Consider the following 13,241-nt stretch of genomic DNA (forward strand, 5'->3'; position numbering starts at 1 on the left):
AAAAAAAAAAGAAAATGTGGCACATATACACCACGGAATACTATGCAGCCATAAAAAAGGATGAGTTCATGTCTTTTGTAGGGACATGGATGAAGCTGGAAACCATCATTCTCAGCAAACTATCGGAAGGACAAAAAACCAAACACCGCATGTTCTCACTCACAGGCGGGAATTGAACAATGAGAACACTTGGACACAGGAAGGGGAACATCACACACCAGGGCCTGTCGTGGGGTGGGGGGAGGGGGGAGGGATAGCATTAGGAGAGATACCTAATGTAAATGACAAGTTAATGGGTGCGGGAAACCACCATGGCACATGTATGCATATGTAACAAACCTGCACATTGTCCACATGTACCATAGAACTTGAAGTATAATAAAAAAAATTGTCTATTCACTCCAATTGATGAAGAGATGAATAAAAATTAAAAGCTTAAAAAAATAAAATAAAAGGGGACATTGTTGACAATTCATGCTCCTAAACTACCAGCTCCTTATATTCCTTCACACTGCAGAACTGCAGACTAGCATGTCACCACCTTGAAGGTATTCGATATTCTGCTTCTTTTGGGCTTTTTCATTCAGCCTTCCCCTTTCTCCAACCAGAGGATCCTTTTCTGTCATCTTTACCATGACATACCCAAACGTATTACCTCTAGACCTTCACCCAGTCCATTAGACTGTTCCCGCTTATGTGGAATTCCCTGCATGATGTTTCTTTTTCTTCTGTTTATATTAAGTCATTACTTCACCTTTTCTTTAAAAGTTAAACCTTTCAACTGTAGCCATCCCAAGGAGGTACATGGCCCAAAGCATACTGGTGTTGCTTTTCTTCTTTACCCCCTTTGTATTCTCTCTCTCTCTTTTTTTGAGTCGGGGTCTCACTCTGTTGCCCAGGCCGGAGTGCAGTGGTGCGATATCACAACTCACTGCAGTGCTGGTGAACACCTGGGCTCAAGCAGTCCTCCTACCTCAGCCTCCTGAGTAGCTGTGACCAGAGGCATGCCACTATGCCTGACTAATTTTTGTTTTTTTTTTAGAGATGGGTTCTCACTATGTTGCCCAGGCTGGTCTTAAATTCCTAGGCTCAAGCATTCCTCCTGCCTCAGCCTCCCAAAGTGCTGGGATTATGGGTATGAGCCATCACACCCAACCGGTATTCTCATTTGTAATAGAAATACAGTAATATCTGCCTTTCCTGTTTTATATATGTATAATAAATATAAAATTATAAAATGTATGAAAAAGCACTTTGAAAAGATGTAGAAGCTCAATACTGAAGCAAATAAAGGTAGAGCCTTTGTGGTTGAAGGAAGGGTTGGAAGAATCCTGGAGCTATACCTGTTGGCTTCTCGTCTCTGTTAGCAGCCCTGGAGGGGTACCATGGAACTGCTAAAACTTCTCAGGGCATGATTTGAAAGTGGTTAACTGGATCCAACCTTTTTTTTTTTTTTTTGTAGAGCGAACTGACCCAAAGAGACTGGGTGAATTAATGTCAAGCAGCTTATAAAAAAGATTTTCCACCTTGCCTCACTTTGTTTTGCATAATGGTTGTAATCAGTAGTATTCTAAACAATCTGTAATTTTTATAACATTAGCTGAAACTGTTCTTGTAACTGACATTGTGATAATTCCCCAGCATTCATTCCACCTCATTCCGTCTCCAAGCCAATTAATATTACTCCATTCCTCATGGCAGTGTTTGGTTCAGGAATGAGCATGTGATCCAATTCTGGCAAGCAAGAAGTAGTTCAAGGAAACATTTTCTTTCTCTTTAATGAGTCCCAGAATTATACAGTTGCCATATAATACCTGAATTGGCCTCTTGTTAATAGTCTAAGGAAGAGGCCCAAGAATGGAAAGTGGAGACATGAAAATAACTAGTCTATATTGAACTATATCGAGTATCCAGGTCAACCAGCCTTCCTAACTTTGTGGTCCCTGTTATAGGATAGTAAATTTCCTGATTATTTTGTGGTTTAGTTATGGTTTTCTGATATTTATAGCTAAAGCATCCTAAGTGTTACTGACACTTTGTGTTTTTCATTACCAAATATTGTGTTTTGTACAAATTTATGGATGTTTAAAACATAAAATGATTGGTTTTATGACATTTATGTCATAGTTAACTTTTCCAAGGTCGTCTACTCTAAAATAAATTCCTCTGACTCCCTGATTATCTTTTTCCTCCATTCTTCCAAAACTCTATAAGGATAGAGTTTTGGGATAGAGTTTTGCTTTTTTCAAAGTCTTTGTTTCAGTGAGCTCAGACTTCTTAAGTCAACCATTCACGTCATGTGCATGACGGCATACATAGTTTTTCAGTTTCACATTTCTCTTAATCTCTGGTTCTATATGTTCAACTACCTGTAGATCATCTCCTTTTGTGACTTATTGTAACTTCAGGGTTAACAAGTCACACATTGGATTCTTCACTCTCCCATCCACTCTACCTCTGAAAAAAAATTCATGCAACTCTCCTTTCAAAGGAAGCTATCTTGCTACCTGTGAAGGTGAATCATCACTGATACATTGAAACTTTATTTGAGGGAATTCCTCATGTTCAGCCTTTTGTAATTTGAAAAAAATGTAAATGAAGGACTTTTCTGAGAATAGTTAACCTATGGTTCAGGCTTAATAATTTGTATTTTTTTGGCTTTTGAAAGAGTCTGTCTCAGGAAATTTTCTGTCTCTTATTTTGTGTAATTTTAAATATACTTTTTGTCTCTTCCATTAGTGAAGCACACTTTCTATTTCCTTTCCATTTTTATGTTTCTTCCTTTCACATTTCATGGTCACCTTTTCCTTTTTTCCAGTTTCACTTAGTCACTCTAGAATCATCTTTGACTCATTTTTGACCCATCTTTTTCCTTTATTCTCTTTGTTCAGTCTATTATATTTTTCTTTAGAATGTCTCATATTTTTTACTCTCCATTTTTCAATACTATAGATACTCATCATCTCATGCCTGGATTAATGTAATAGCCTCTTAGCCAGTGTTCTTTTCTCAAGTTTTTATTCATTCTTTTTGCCAGACTAAGTTTACTAAGATAGTGATTTAACTTCTATGTGCCTGACACACAGGAGGTACTTGGTATATGTAGAAGAAATGATAAATAATTCTCCTTTGCCTACCAAATCAAGTCCCAGGCTGCTTTAATTGGCTTTCCAGAGCTTTCATGATCTGGTCCATTCTACGTGTTCAATATTGTTTGTTATTGCTTCTTAACAAGCATCTCCCATTCTATTTTAGCCAAAATTCTTTTTGCCATTAGCATAATTCTTAGTTCTTTCTGCCTTTTGGTTTTGTTTTCCTCTACATCCCTTCCCATACTTGAAATGCTTTCTCTCAATGTACTTGTACTAAACAGGGTTGGACCAGGAAATAGGTGGCACATTGGAATGGTAATTGAGAAAAGATTAATGAATAAGCTATTTACGTAGTTGTAGACAGAGGTAAGGGAAAACAACAAGGGATGGTGAAGCACCCCACAGATAAAAGTAGTGGGAGAATGATTAACACACCTGTACCTGAAGAGATATGAGAATGAAGCAGATGCTGGAATCTGGAAAGAGCTGTAGCTATAGCTGCAGAAGAAAGCCTAAGGCAGAAGCTGCGGGCTTTTTTTTTCTTTTTCTTTTTCTTTCTTTTTTTTTAAAGAGACGAGGGTAGGGGATGGGTTTTTATTTTTAAGAGATGGGGGTGGTGGGGGTCGCTGTGGCACAATTATCGCTCACTGCAGCTTTGAACTCCTAGGCTCAAGTGATCCTCCAGCTTCAGCTTCCCGAGTAGCTAGGACCAGATGCATACACCGTCATGCCTGGCTTATTTTTTTATTTATTTAGAGACAGGGTCTTGCTTTGTTGCCCAGTCTAGTTTTGAACTCTTGGCTTCAAGCAATCCTCCTGCCTTAGCCTCCCAAATCACTAGGATTAGCTGTGATCTTTGATACAGATATAGAGCTATTGCCAATTTGTGGTTAGTAAGGAGGGAGCTGGTAAAATACCTCATTCTGTTTCTCTTTATAGCCTACTGATCTACTAGTACCTCCCACAGATTTAACCCAATCAGGAGCCAGAAGGCAGAGAGTTTGCTATACCCACAGATATCAGCCGCATAGGGCACAGAGCAGTGTGGAGAAAGGGTGGGAAGTGAATCAGGAGTGATAAATGGAGGATATCCACTATACTACTCATTCTTCAAGGCCCAGCTCAAGGTCTACCCCCTTCATTCAAACTTTCGTTCATTCCTTTGATATATACTAATTGTTCTCTTTATGCCAGACATCAATTTGTCTGCCTGCTTTTCTAAGAATAGAGCCCTTGACTCACATGGTTACTTTAGCAGTCATTTTTTGCAGTGTACATATCCAAAGGTGTATTTGAACTAAGACCAATGAGTCCTTTCTCCTGGATTTTGAATTTGGAGTTAGGATATACTTGGGTGAGTTTTTCCCTGGGTGGCTAAAGCTGTAACATGTAGAACTTTGAAGGTATTAGTAGCCCTGTTTTCTACTGCTCCTCTTTCAGCTTCCTTTTGGGTTTCCTCCTATCTCAGTTGATTTTATTTCTCAGCCTTATATACTGGCTTCTTCTCTAATCTATGAATTTTTCTTAGGATTGAGTCATTTTCCATTTTTTATCCTCCAATAACTCTCTAAGTGATAGTACCTGTTTTTACAGCTTAAATACGATTTTAAAACTACAAAAAATGTTTTTATTTTATGAAAAATAGAAAATACTAATCACATAATGAAGAAAATAAAAATTTCCTATAATGTCACCACTCTAATAAATCAACTTACTTCTACAAAAGAGTCAAAAGTTTGTTGTTTATCCAGTTCTTAAGACTTTTAAAAAAGTGAAGTAGTCAGGATTCTTAATTGCACACTGATTTAGTCAGCAAAGGAATTTATTGGAAGGGCATTGGTCATCTCGGACTTGAAAAATGATTACAAACAAGGGAGGCTATGCAGTATCCAAGACCATAGCATAAAACCAGCTTCCACTCTTGAATACTGTATATCACAGCTTATACCATCATTGCTGACCATAGTGGATGCTGCTGCTGCTGCTGCTGCGGTATCACTCACCCATAGAAGCTTGAAGTTACTACACTTCCCTGACTATCTACCCACAGATGGATTTGCAGTAGTCCTTGTTTTTTTGTGATAACTAATCCAGTATCCAAGACAGGTGCATCAGATTAGCAGAGCCTAGCCTCATGCTTATAAAGCTGGTACCTGGCATCTTTGCTTCTCTGATAGGCAGTCGGCTCTTATAATGTAGAAAAACTGGCTGGGCGCGGTGGCTCACGCCTGTAATCCCAGCACTTTGGGAGGCCGAGGTGGGTGGATCACAAGGTCAGGAGATCGAGACCATCCTGGCTAACATGGTGAAACCCTGTCTCTACTAAAAATACAAAAAAAATTAGCCAGGCGTGGTGGTGGGCGCCTGTAGTCCCACCTGCTCGGGAGGCTGAGGCAGAAGAATGGCATGAACCCAGGAGGCAGAGCTTGCAGTGAGCCGAGATTGTGCCACTACACTCCAGTCTGGGCGACAGAGCAAGACTCTGTCTCAAATAAAAAAAAAAAAAAAAAAAAGAAAAAAGAAAAACTGCCCACTGCCTACCAGAGAAGCAAAGATGCCAGGTACTAACTTTATAAGGGAGTTCAGATACTGTGTAGCTGAGACTGAAAATCAGATTCTTGAGTATTTAATATAGTCAATATACACAGAAGAACAGCACAATCAATTGCACACTAATTCAAAAGTTGGTATTTCAAGATTTTAATGTGTTTGATTGGTATCTGCTAAACTCAATGAACATGTAACTTCATAAATGAAGACTGCTTTTACATCCTTCAGTTCCACCCTCCACAACACTGCCAGAGTTATTTTTCTAAAATGCAAATTTTGTTATGTCATTCTTCTACTCAGAATCCTTCAGTGGTTAATTCCCCATTTTTTTTTTTATAGTATAACATTCAAACTCTTTAGTGTAACATACAAGTCCTTCTCAATATTTGAATCCTGCCAAATTTCTAGCCACAACTACTAATATTCTACTCTGTCCCCTGAAATAACACATTAGCTCCAGTCATATCTTATTAGTTCTGTTTCCCTGAAAAATATCATGCTCTTTCATGTTTCTGTGGCTTTGTGCGTGTAGAACCTTTTGCCTGAATGCCTACCCCTTTGTTGTCTTCTTTGCAAATTTATCTTTAAAAAGATTCAGTTCAAATAGCACCTTTCGCATGTAATACCTTGTTGATGTACTCAGTTTATGTTTTTTACATTTTTCTAATATAGCACTCATTACATTGTATTGTAATTATTTCTTACATAATTTTTCCTATTAGAGGCTAATCAATTTGGGAATTGAGATTTCCTTGTTATCTTTTTATCTCAGAAGATGTTTGTTTAATAAATAATGGAAACACTGTACTTCTGGTTAGTTAGTTGATTTTGTTAGTACACTCCTTTTAAGATTCAAAGTCATGCAGTCAATCTCTTTATGATTGATTAACTTTGCCTGATCCACAACCACAGATTATGTTCCCACCTTGGCTAATCTTGCAAGGGAACTAGGGAAAATACACTTTAATGGACCAGTAGTATTATCTTGATATATGAAATATAACAAATTATAATTATAGGCTTAAGGATGAACTTTGAAACTGTCAGGAAAGTACCTTGTTTTAGTGAAATATGTGTACTGAATTTTCTGTTTGATATGTTTCTTATTAAGGAACTAAAAAAAGCAGCCTCAGACTTGATAAAGTCCAAAGTCACATGTCAATATAAGATGGGAGAAGAAAACATCAATCTAACAATTAAAGAACAAAAATTTCAAGAACTTCAAGAAAGACTCAACATGGTATTTTATTAAATGTATTTGTTTATAACATTAATATTTTCAATAAAACTTATGAGATTTCAGGATTGTAACACAAAAATATTCTGTCTTTGCAAAGTCAATATGCATAGTTAAAGGTATTATGAATCTGCTTTTTTATTAATTTTTGCCATAGACTTTAGGACAATAAGATTTGGCTAGGACTACTTTATTTCTACTTGAATATGGTTTTGAGTAATCTTGTGGTACAATGGTATCTCCAGGATAGCTTTGGAGATGAGTTTATAGTTTTTAACATTTACAAGTTTGCACCAACCTATGTTGGTATATAATATCTTCTTCAGTTCACTGAAGTCACTGTTTAAACCACAAACAAATGTGGGTACTTTGGGCCGGGTGCAGTGACTTACGCCTGTAATCCCAGCACTTTAGGAGGCTGAGGTGGGTGGATCACTTGAGGTCAGGAGTTCGAGACCAGCTTGGCCAACATGATGAAACCCCGTCTCCACTAAAAATACAAAAATTAGCTGTGCGTAGTGGTGGGCATCTGTAATCCCAGCTACTTGGGAGGATGAGGCATGGAATCCGCTTGAACCCAAGAGGTGGAGGTTGCAGTGAGCCAAGATCGCACCACTGCACTCCAGACTGGGTGATAGAGCGAGACACAGTCTCAAAACGAACAAACAAATAAACAAACAAAAAAACAAATGTGGGTACTCTGGGGGTAGTAATAGGTCATAACACTCCAAAATTTATTTAGTACTGAATTGAATGTAGAATTTGCTGAGTTTTATATCATAACTTTAAAACTATTCAAATTTTAAAGGAATTGGAATTAAATGAGAAGATTAATGAAGAGATTACCCGTATTCAAGAAGAAAAACAGGTAAGCTATCATAAGATATTTGGAAGCCAGTAAATATTCTAAAAATCAGATAAAATGTAAAAAATAAGTTAAGTGGAATCATGCATAGCACATAGTAGGCACTCAGTTAATGTGTATTAAATGTGCATGTGTATACTTTTTAAAATCAGTCTCAATATACTTTCATTAAAAAATACCTTAGATTTTTTTCCTTGATAGATTAGACCAGTGATACCCTAACAAATAATTATTGAAGTTTATTTATGTGTAGTGCATACTTTTTCAGGACATTATACTCTCATTTGAGTCTATTGGATGCTTATAATTATTCCATTTTTTAAAAGATGTGTGAAAGAATATTCCTCCTGTTTCTTTTTTCTCTTCTGCTTTTCCTCCATTTGACTCTGAATGTATGCCATGACACCCTAGCCCATTATGACATTTTATAATATTATACCTCATATGACGTTTTAGTAGTGATATATTTACTGTTGGGGGGTGGCGAGCCAAAAAATCTTTATTTTAGTTTTGAATTCTTCACATGTGTCTTAGAATCCACAGTTTATTCCAAAAAACTTTGTTAATTATTTGAGGGACTCTTGGAAATAATGTAATAGAAATTATTTTAGATACCATTAGATGTGCCATTAGTTTAATATAAAGTATTGAAATTAAACTATAAATACAATGAGTTAGGAAACTAGAAAATGTATGTGAAGAATGATCTTAGAAACATACCTATCTTAAAACTTTTAAATTGATATATCATATTTGTGTATTTTCAAAGGATATCATCATTTCTTTCCAACATATGCAGCAGTTACTTCGGCAACAAATTCAAGCTAATACTGAAATGGAGGCAGAATTGAAGGTGCTAAAAGAAAATAATCAGGTTCTATCTATCTATCTATCTATCTATCTATCTATCTATCTATCTGTGTTTTAGTATATTTTCATCTAATTAAATTCCTGTTTAGTTTATTTTTCTGTCCAGTTTTATTGAGATTATTTTGAATTCTAGGGGTAAGATATTGACTTCTTTCATCAACTTGTTTTCAGTGTCTAAAGTAATGAACATATATTATTCAACATTTATGTCACTAGTGAAATGTTAAATTTTATCAAGTATCTGACTTAATTTTACAAAATGAAAAATCCACTCTTACAACAGAACGAGTAGGATTTTTTTTTTTTGTCTTAGAATTGTGGTCACAATCTAACATGGAAAATAAAAGGTGAAAGTGTCAATTGCAGTTTAAGAGAGCATTCAGCCAGCTCTCCGAAGTTTGGGGTAGATCTCTCTTCACAGGAATATGATAAAATTGGCGCTGTTACCACAACAAACACCTCATCATCCTCTTTCCAGTATATATAAGGAAATGACTGGGAAGGAGAAGACATTGTTGGCCATTGATAATTTGGGAGTGCAGAGTTCAAAAAGAGGCTTTTTCTCTTACATCCTTAGCAGAGGCAGGATTTCCCCTTATAAAGCTGAGTGAAGAAATGTACAGGAAAATCTCTTGTAGGGACTGAGATACAAGAAGGGGAGACTGCCTTTTGTTCCCTGGCTAGATGCTTGAAATGCTATAGAAAGGTGAAGGTCCACTCTAGTGTTACCAGTAAAGTAAAATGTGATAAGTTCATGTGGAAGCGGTTGGCATGTATTTCTTTTGTTTTGTTTTGTTTTCTTTCTTTTTTTTTTTTTGGTTTGAGATGGAGTCTTGCTCTGTCACCCAGGCTGGAGTGCAGTGGCATGATCTTGGCTCACTGCAACCTCCACCTCCTGGGTTCAAGCGATTCTCCTGCCTCAGCCTCCCAAGTAACTGGGATTACAGGTGCCCACTACCACAGCCAACTAGGCATATGTTTCTTGGAGTTTGGAAGTTTACCAAGAACATATCAACTGATGCCCAGTTTTGGCCTACAAATTTCAAAAAGGAAAGTTTTTAGAGTAATTTGTGCCAATGGAGCTTGAAGTGTATTATTCTTAAAAAACCTTAGTGGTTCTTTGGCTTCACATGAAGGAACCATGGAGATTAGTGGAGGAGCAGGAACTGCCCTGTAAGCCACTGGGCCAAGCGATGAGATGTCCAATTCAGAAAAGGGGTTGGGGATATGTTCCACTGGGGTGGCCAGTAGAAGATACTTCTATCCTTCTGAAGGGGTTCAGGGTAAAGCTGAACATTTCCCAAGAAAACTACAATTACCTCCCACATAAAAACTACCATCAATCAAGGCCAGGGCCAATTTCATGAGTATGACCAGTACACCGGCATCATAGGGACCCACACTCAGAATGGCCTTCTGCTTCAGGTTTAATGTTTCGTGGTCACTGTCTTGAAGATTTTATTTTGAATTTACATTTTGTAAATGAAGTCTAATGGTAATGGAGCATGTGCTAGGGGCTTGGATCCTCAGCTCAGGTATTTCCACTACGTCCCAGGACTGGTTCTTGGCTGCTGGCTCTTCCACCCTCTGGGGACCTACGTCCTGCTTTGCCTCCTACTCCTCGTTCCCGTCCTGCCACTGGTGCAGTTTGACTGGGTCACATTTGTGGGGAAAGGTCTGTGTTCTACTGTTGACCTTTACTCTTTGGTTGGGGTGTAGGTGCAGGCAGGGAGGGCCTAGGTTGTGTGCATGTACCCCACAGTATTTTGGGGTGAGACATAACAACAGTTGTCTTTGTTGCAGGTTGGCAGTGCCTTAAAGTGTTAGGCAGGTGACTTGGTGGGGGTCTGCAGGGAGGATGAATCCCCCGTCCAGGTACTGAGTGCATACCTCCTGGCAGTTGCAGTCCCTTGAGAGTCACCCCCATTTGCCATGGGTTGGGGTGAAGGCCCCATGGGAAGGGAAGATTCTCTTCCCCACCCATGTCCAGGACATAGTAGTTGGGTCTAACAGCTGGCAGGACAGGGAACCTGGTAGCTGGTGGCTCTCACTCGTGCTGAGTTGTGTGATTAGGCCCTTAGGCACCTTATGAGGGTCTGCATTTGCCTGGTGAGTATCCCCAAGCCTAGAGGATCATGATATTAAATAGAAAATAAAAAGCACCATGACAAATTGAAAGAGAGGGAGGGGCTGCAAAGAAAGGAAAAAGTTGTATATTTTAGTACCTTTAGTAGCACTTTTTTCCCTGTGTTTTTCATTTCGTACCAGGCACAACAAATTATGCAGAGTCTATCATTGAATGGAACCAAATTGAACCTGAGCAATGCAACATTTATTATTTCCTCACCATTGATGTTCTATGGCTTATCATGTAACGAAAGTTTTGCCTTCCTTATTTCTCTTACGTGTCCCAAATACTATAGAAGAGGGAGGGAGAGGTGGTATCCTGGTGTCAGACCTCTCCCTTCTTTTAATCCCTTCATCTATTCCAATATAAGACTAGCAAAAAAAGTTTCTCTGAAAGTCCAGCTATTAGCAAGTACTCACCTCCCATCTCCCCTGCCCACTCTATAGTTAGATAATTGGAACTATTTCTCTAATATGTTGAACCTTCTCCCAAGCAACATATGATATAATTTAACTAGGTTCTTTATGAATAGCTGTTACCAAGAGCATCTTCTAATCCAAATAAATGAGCTGAAACATAGATTTGTAGGCCAAACACAATATTAAAGATCATCTAATCCAACTATTTCGTTTAATGAAAAGAGAGACCCAGGAAATGTAGGCAGTGTGGTTCAAAGCCTCAAAATTAGTGGCAAAATTAGGATTAAATCTGTCGTGATTCTAATCCAGCACTATTTCTATAACATACTGTTAAGATATTTTTCCTAGATCTATGGCAGCTTATCTAGCAATTTTGTTAGATCAGTTATACTAAGATCATAACTCTTAACTTGTCTCTTCATGAGCTCTAAGTCCAGTACTTACATACTGCTGAATTCTACAGAACCTATATACAGTTATGTGTTTCTCTGATTTAATGGTGACTATAAATATAATTCCAGGATATTTTGACTGTGACTACCAATCATTAGATAATCAAATGCCTCTCTCTTTTACTCTCAAATGCCTTTCTCTTTAACTGCCACAAGTATTACCTGAACCTTGATAGTACATAGAGAAGCTAGATTTTATAAACTAACATTTTAAAGTATTGTCAAAAACAGAATTGTCAGCTTTTTATTTTGATAAGTAAAGATATTAAAAATGCAAACAATACAATCTATCATTACTATCATTTTATGAAAGAGAACATTTTAACATCAAACATATATTAAGGACATAATCTCAGGATAAAGGATAGTCCTTTATAAGAAAAGACATTTGATGACCTTATATTGACATTTTTTGCCTTGGACTGGTGAATGTTTTGTCATGGATCAGTACTTGTCTGCAGACTGGTATCTGAGAACCACTGAAATAAGCATAACAAAATATTAATGTTGAACTGTTGCTGAGGATTATGTTGCATAGATATCTCAAGTGTTTTCTTGAGGAGCATTCTCATTCTACCTGTACTAAAAGGGATCATTACTCTTGATAATGGCCACCTGTTTTTCAGTGCTCTGCAATCATGCTGTCATCTGTCTTACTTTCCTAGTAGTAAAATTTAGAGTATAGAAAGCTAAATTTTCATGATAGGAAATACTTTCTATTGTGATTTAATTATAGTTTAGTCCAGTTATAAGCATAGTTATGTTCCAGTAGTCACAGTATTAACAAGAATAATATACTTAGTTTTTTTCATAGTATTTTTTCATAGTATTAATTAGGATCATTTAGTTTTTGGAAGATTAAAGCATTAGCAAATGGCTTCATTTTGAACTTTCACAATATCAATTTTTTTCAGAGATGGTTTTCAAAAGAGAGAGGCATTTGGATTATCTAAGTTATTGGTAGTCATAGTCAAAAGATCCTGGAATTATATTTACAGTCACCATTAACTCAGAGACACACATAACTACATATTTATGACTACCGTAGGCGCTGTAGAATTCAATGGTACATAAGTACCGGACTTAGAGCTCATGAAGGGTCAAGTTAAGAGTTGTGGTCTTAGTGTAGCTGATCTAACAAAATTGCTAGATCAGCTCTCTCTGTTATCCAGATGCAAAAATACCCCAAATAATTTCCTAATAGAATATGCTATACTTAATCTTAGCCAAAAGGCCAGGAAACAATCCCTGATAGAATATGAGCTCCATGGCCTGGCACAGTGGCTCACGCTTGTTATCCCAGCACTTTGGGAGGCTGGGTGGGTGGATCACCTGAGGTCAGGAATTCAAGACCAGCCTGACCAACATGGTGAAACCCCGTCTCTACTAAAAATACAAAATTAGATGGGCGTCATGGCACATGCGTGTAATCCCAGCTACTCGGGAGCCTGAGGCAGGGGAATTGCTTGAACCTGGGAGGCAGAGGTTGCAGTGAGCTGAGATTGCACCATTGCACCATTGCACTCCAGCCTGGGCAACAAGAGTGAAACTCCGTCTCAAAAAAAAAAAAAAAAAAAAAAAAAAAAATATATATATATATATATATATATATATATATATATATATAT

At 37.5% G+C, this 13,241-nt stretch overlaps 1 protein-coding gene across 2 annotated transcripts in view; it reads left to right on the top strand.

Moving 5' to 3' along the window:
- CCDC73 (coiled-coil domain containing 73) overlaps window positions 1-13,241 on the top strand; it is a 186,055-nt gene that overhangs the window by 127,645 nt on the left and 45,169 nt on the right. Inside the window, exons 10-12 of one of the 2 annotated variants that reach the window (XM_054441614.2) lie at window positions 6,754-6,882; window positions 7,688-7,747; window positions 8,514-8,597. In XM_054441614.2, the coding sequence (XP_054297589.2) occupies window positions 6,754-6,882; window positions 7,688-7,747; window positions 8,514-8,597 (273 nt within the window). Of the gene's footprint in view, window positions 1-6,753; window positions 6,883-7,687; window positions 7,748-8,513; window positions 8,619-13,241 lie in introns of both variants that reach the window. The other variant, XM_054441615.2, reaches the window with a different exon arrangement.

Source organism: Pongo pygmaeus, chromosome 9, assembly GCF_028885625.2.
Source record: "Pongo pygmaeus isolate AG05252 chromosome 9, NHGRI_mPonPyg2-v2.0_pri, whole genome shotgun sequence".
NCBI lineage: Eukaryota > Metazoa > Chordata > Mammalia > Primates > Hominidae > Pongo > Pongo pygmaeus.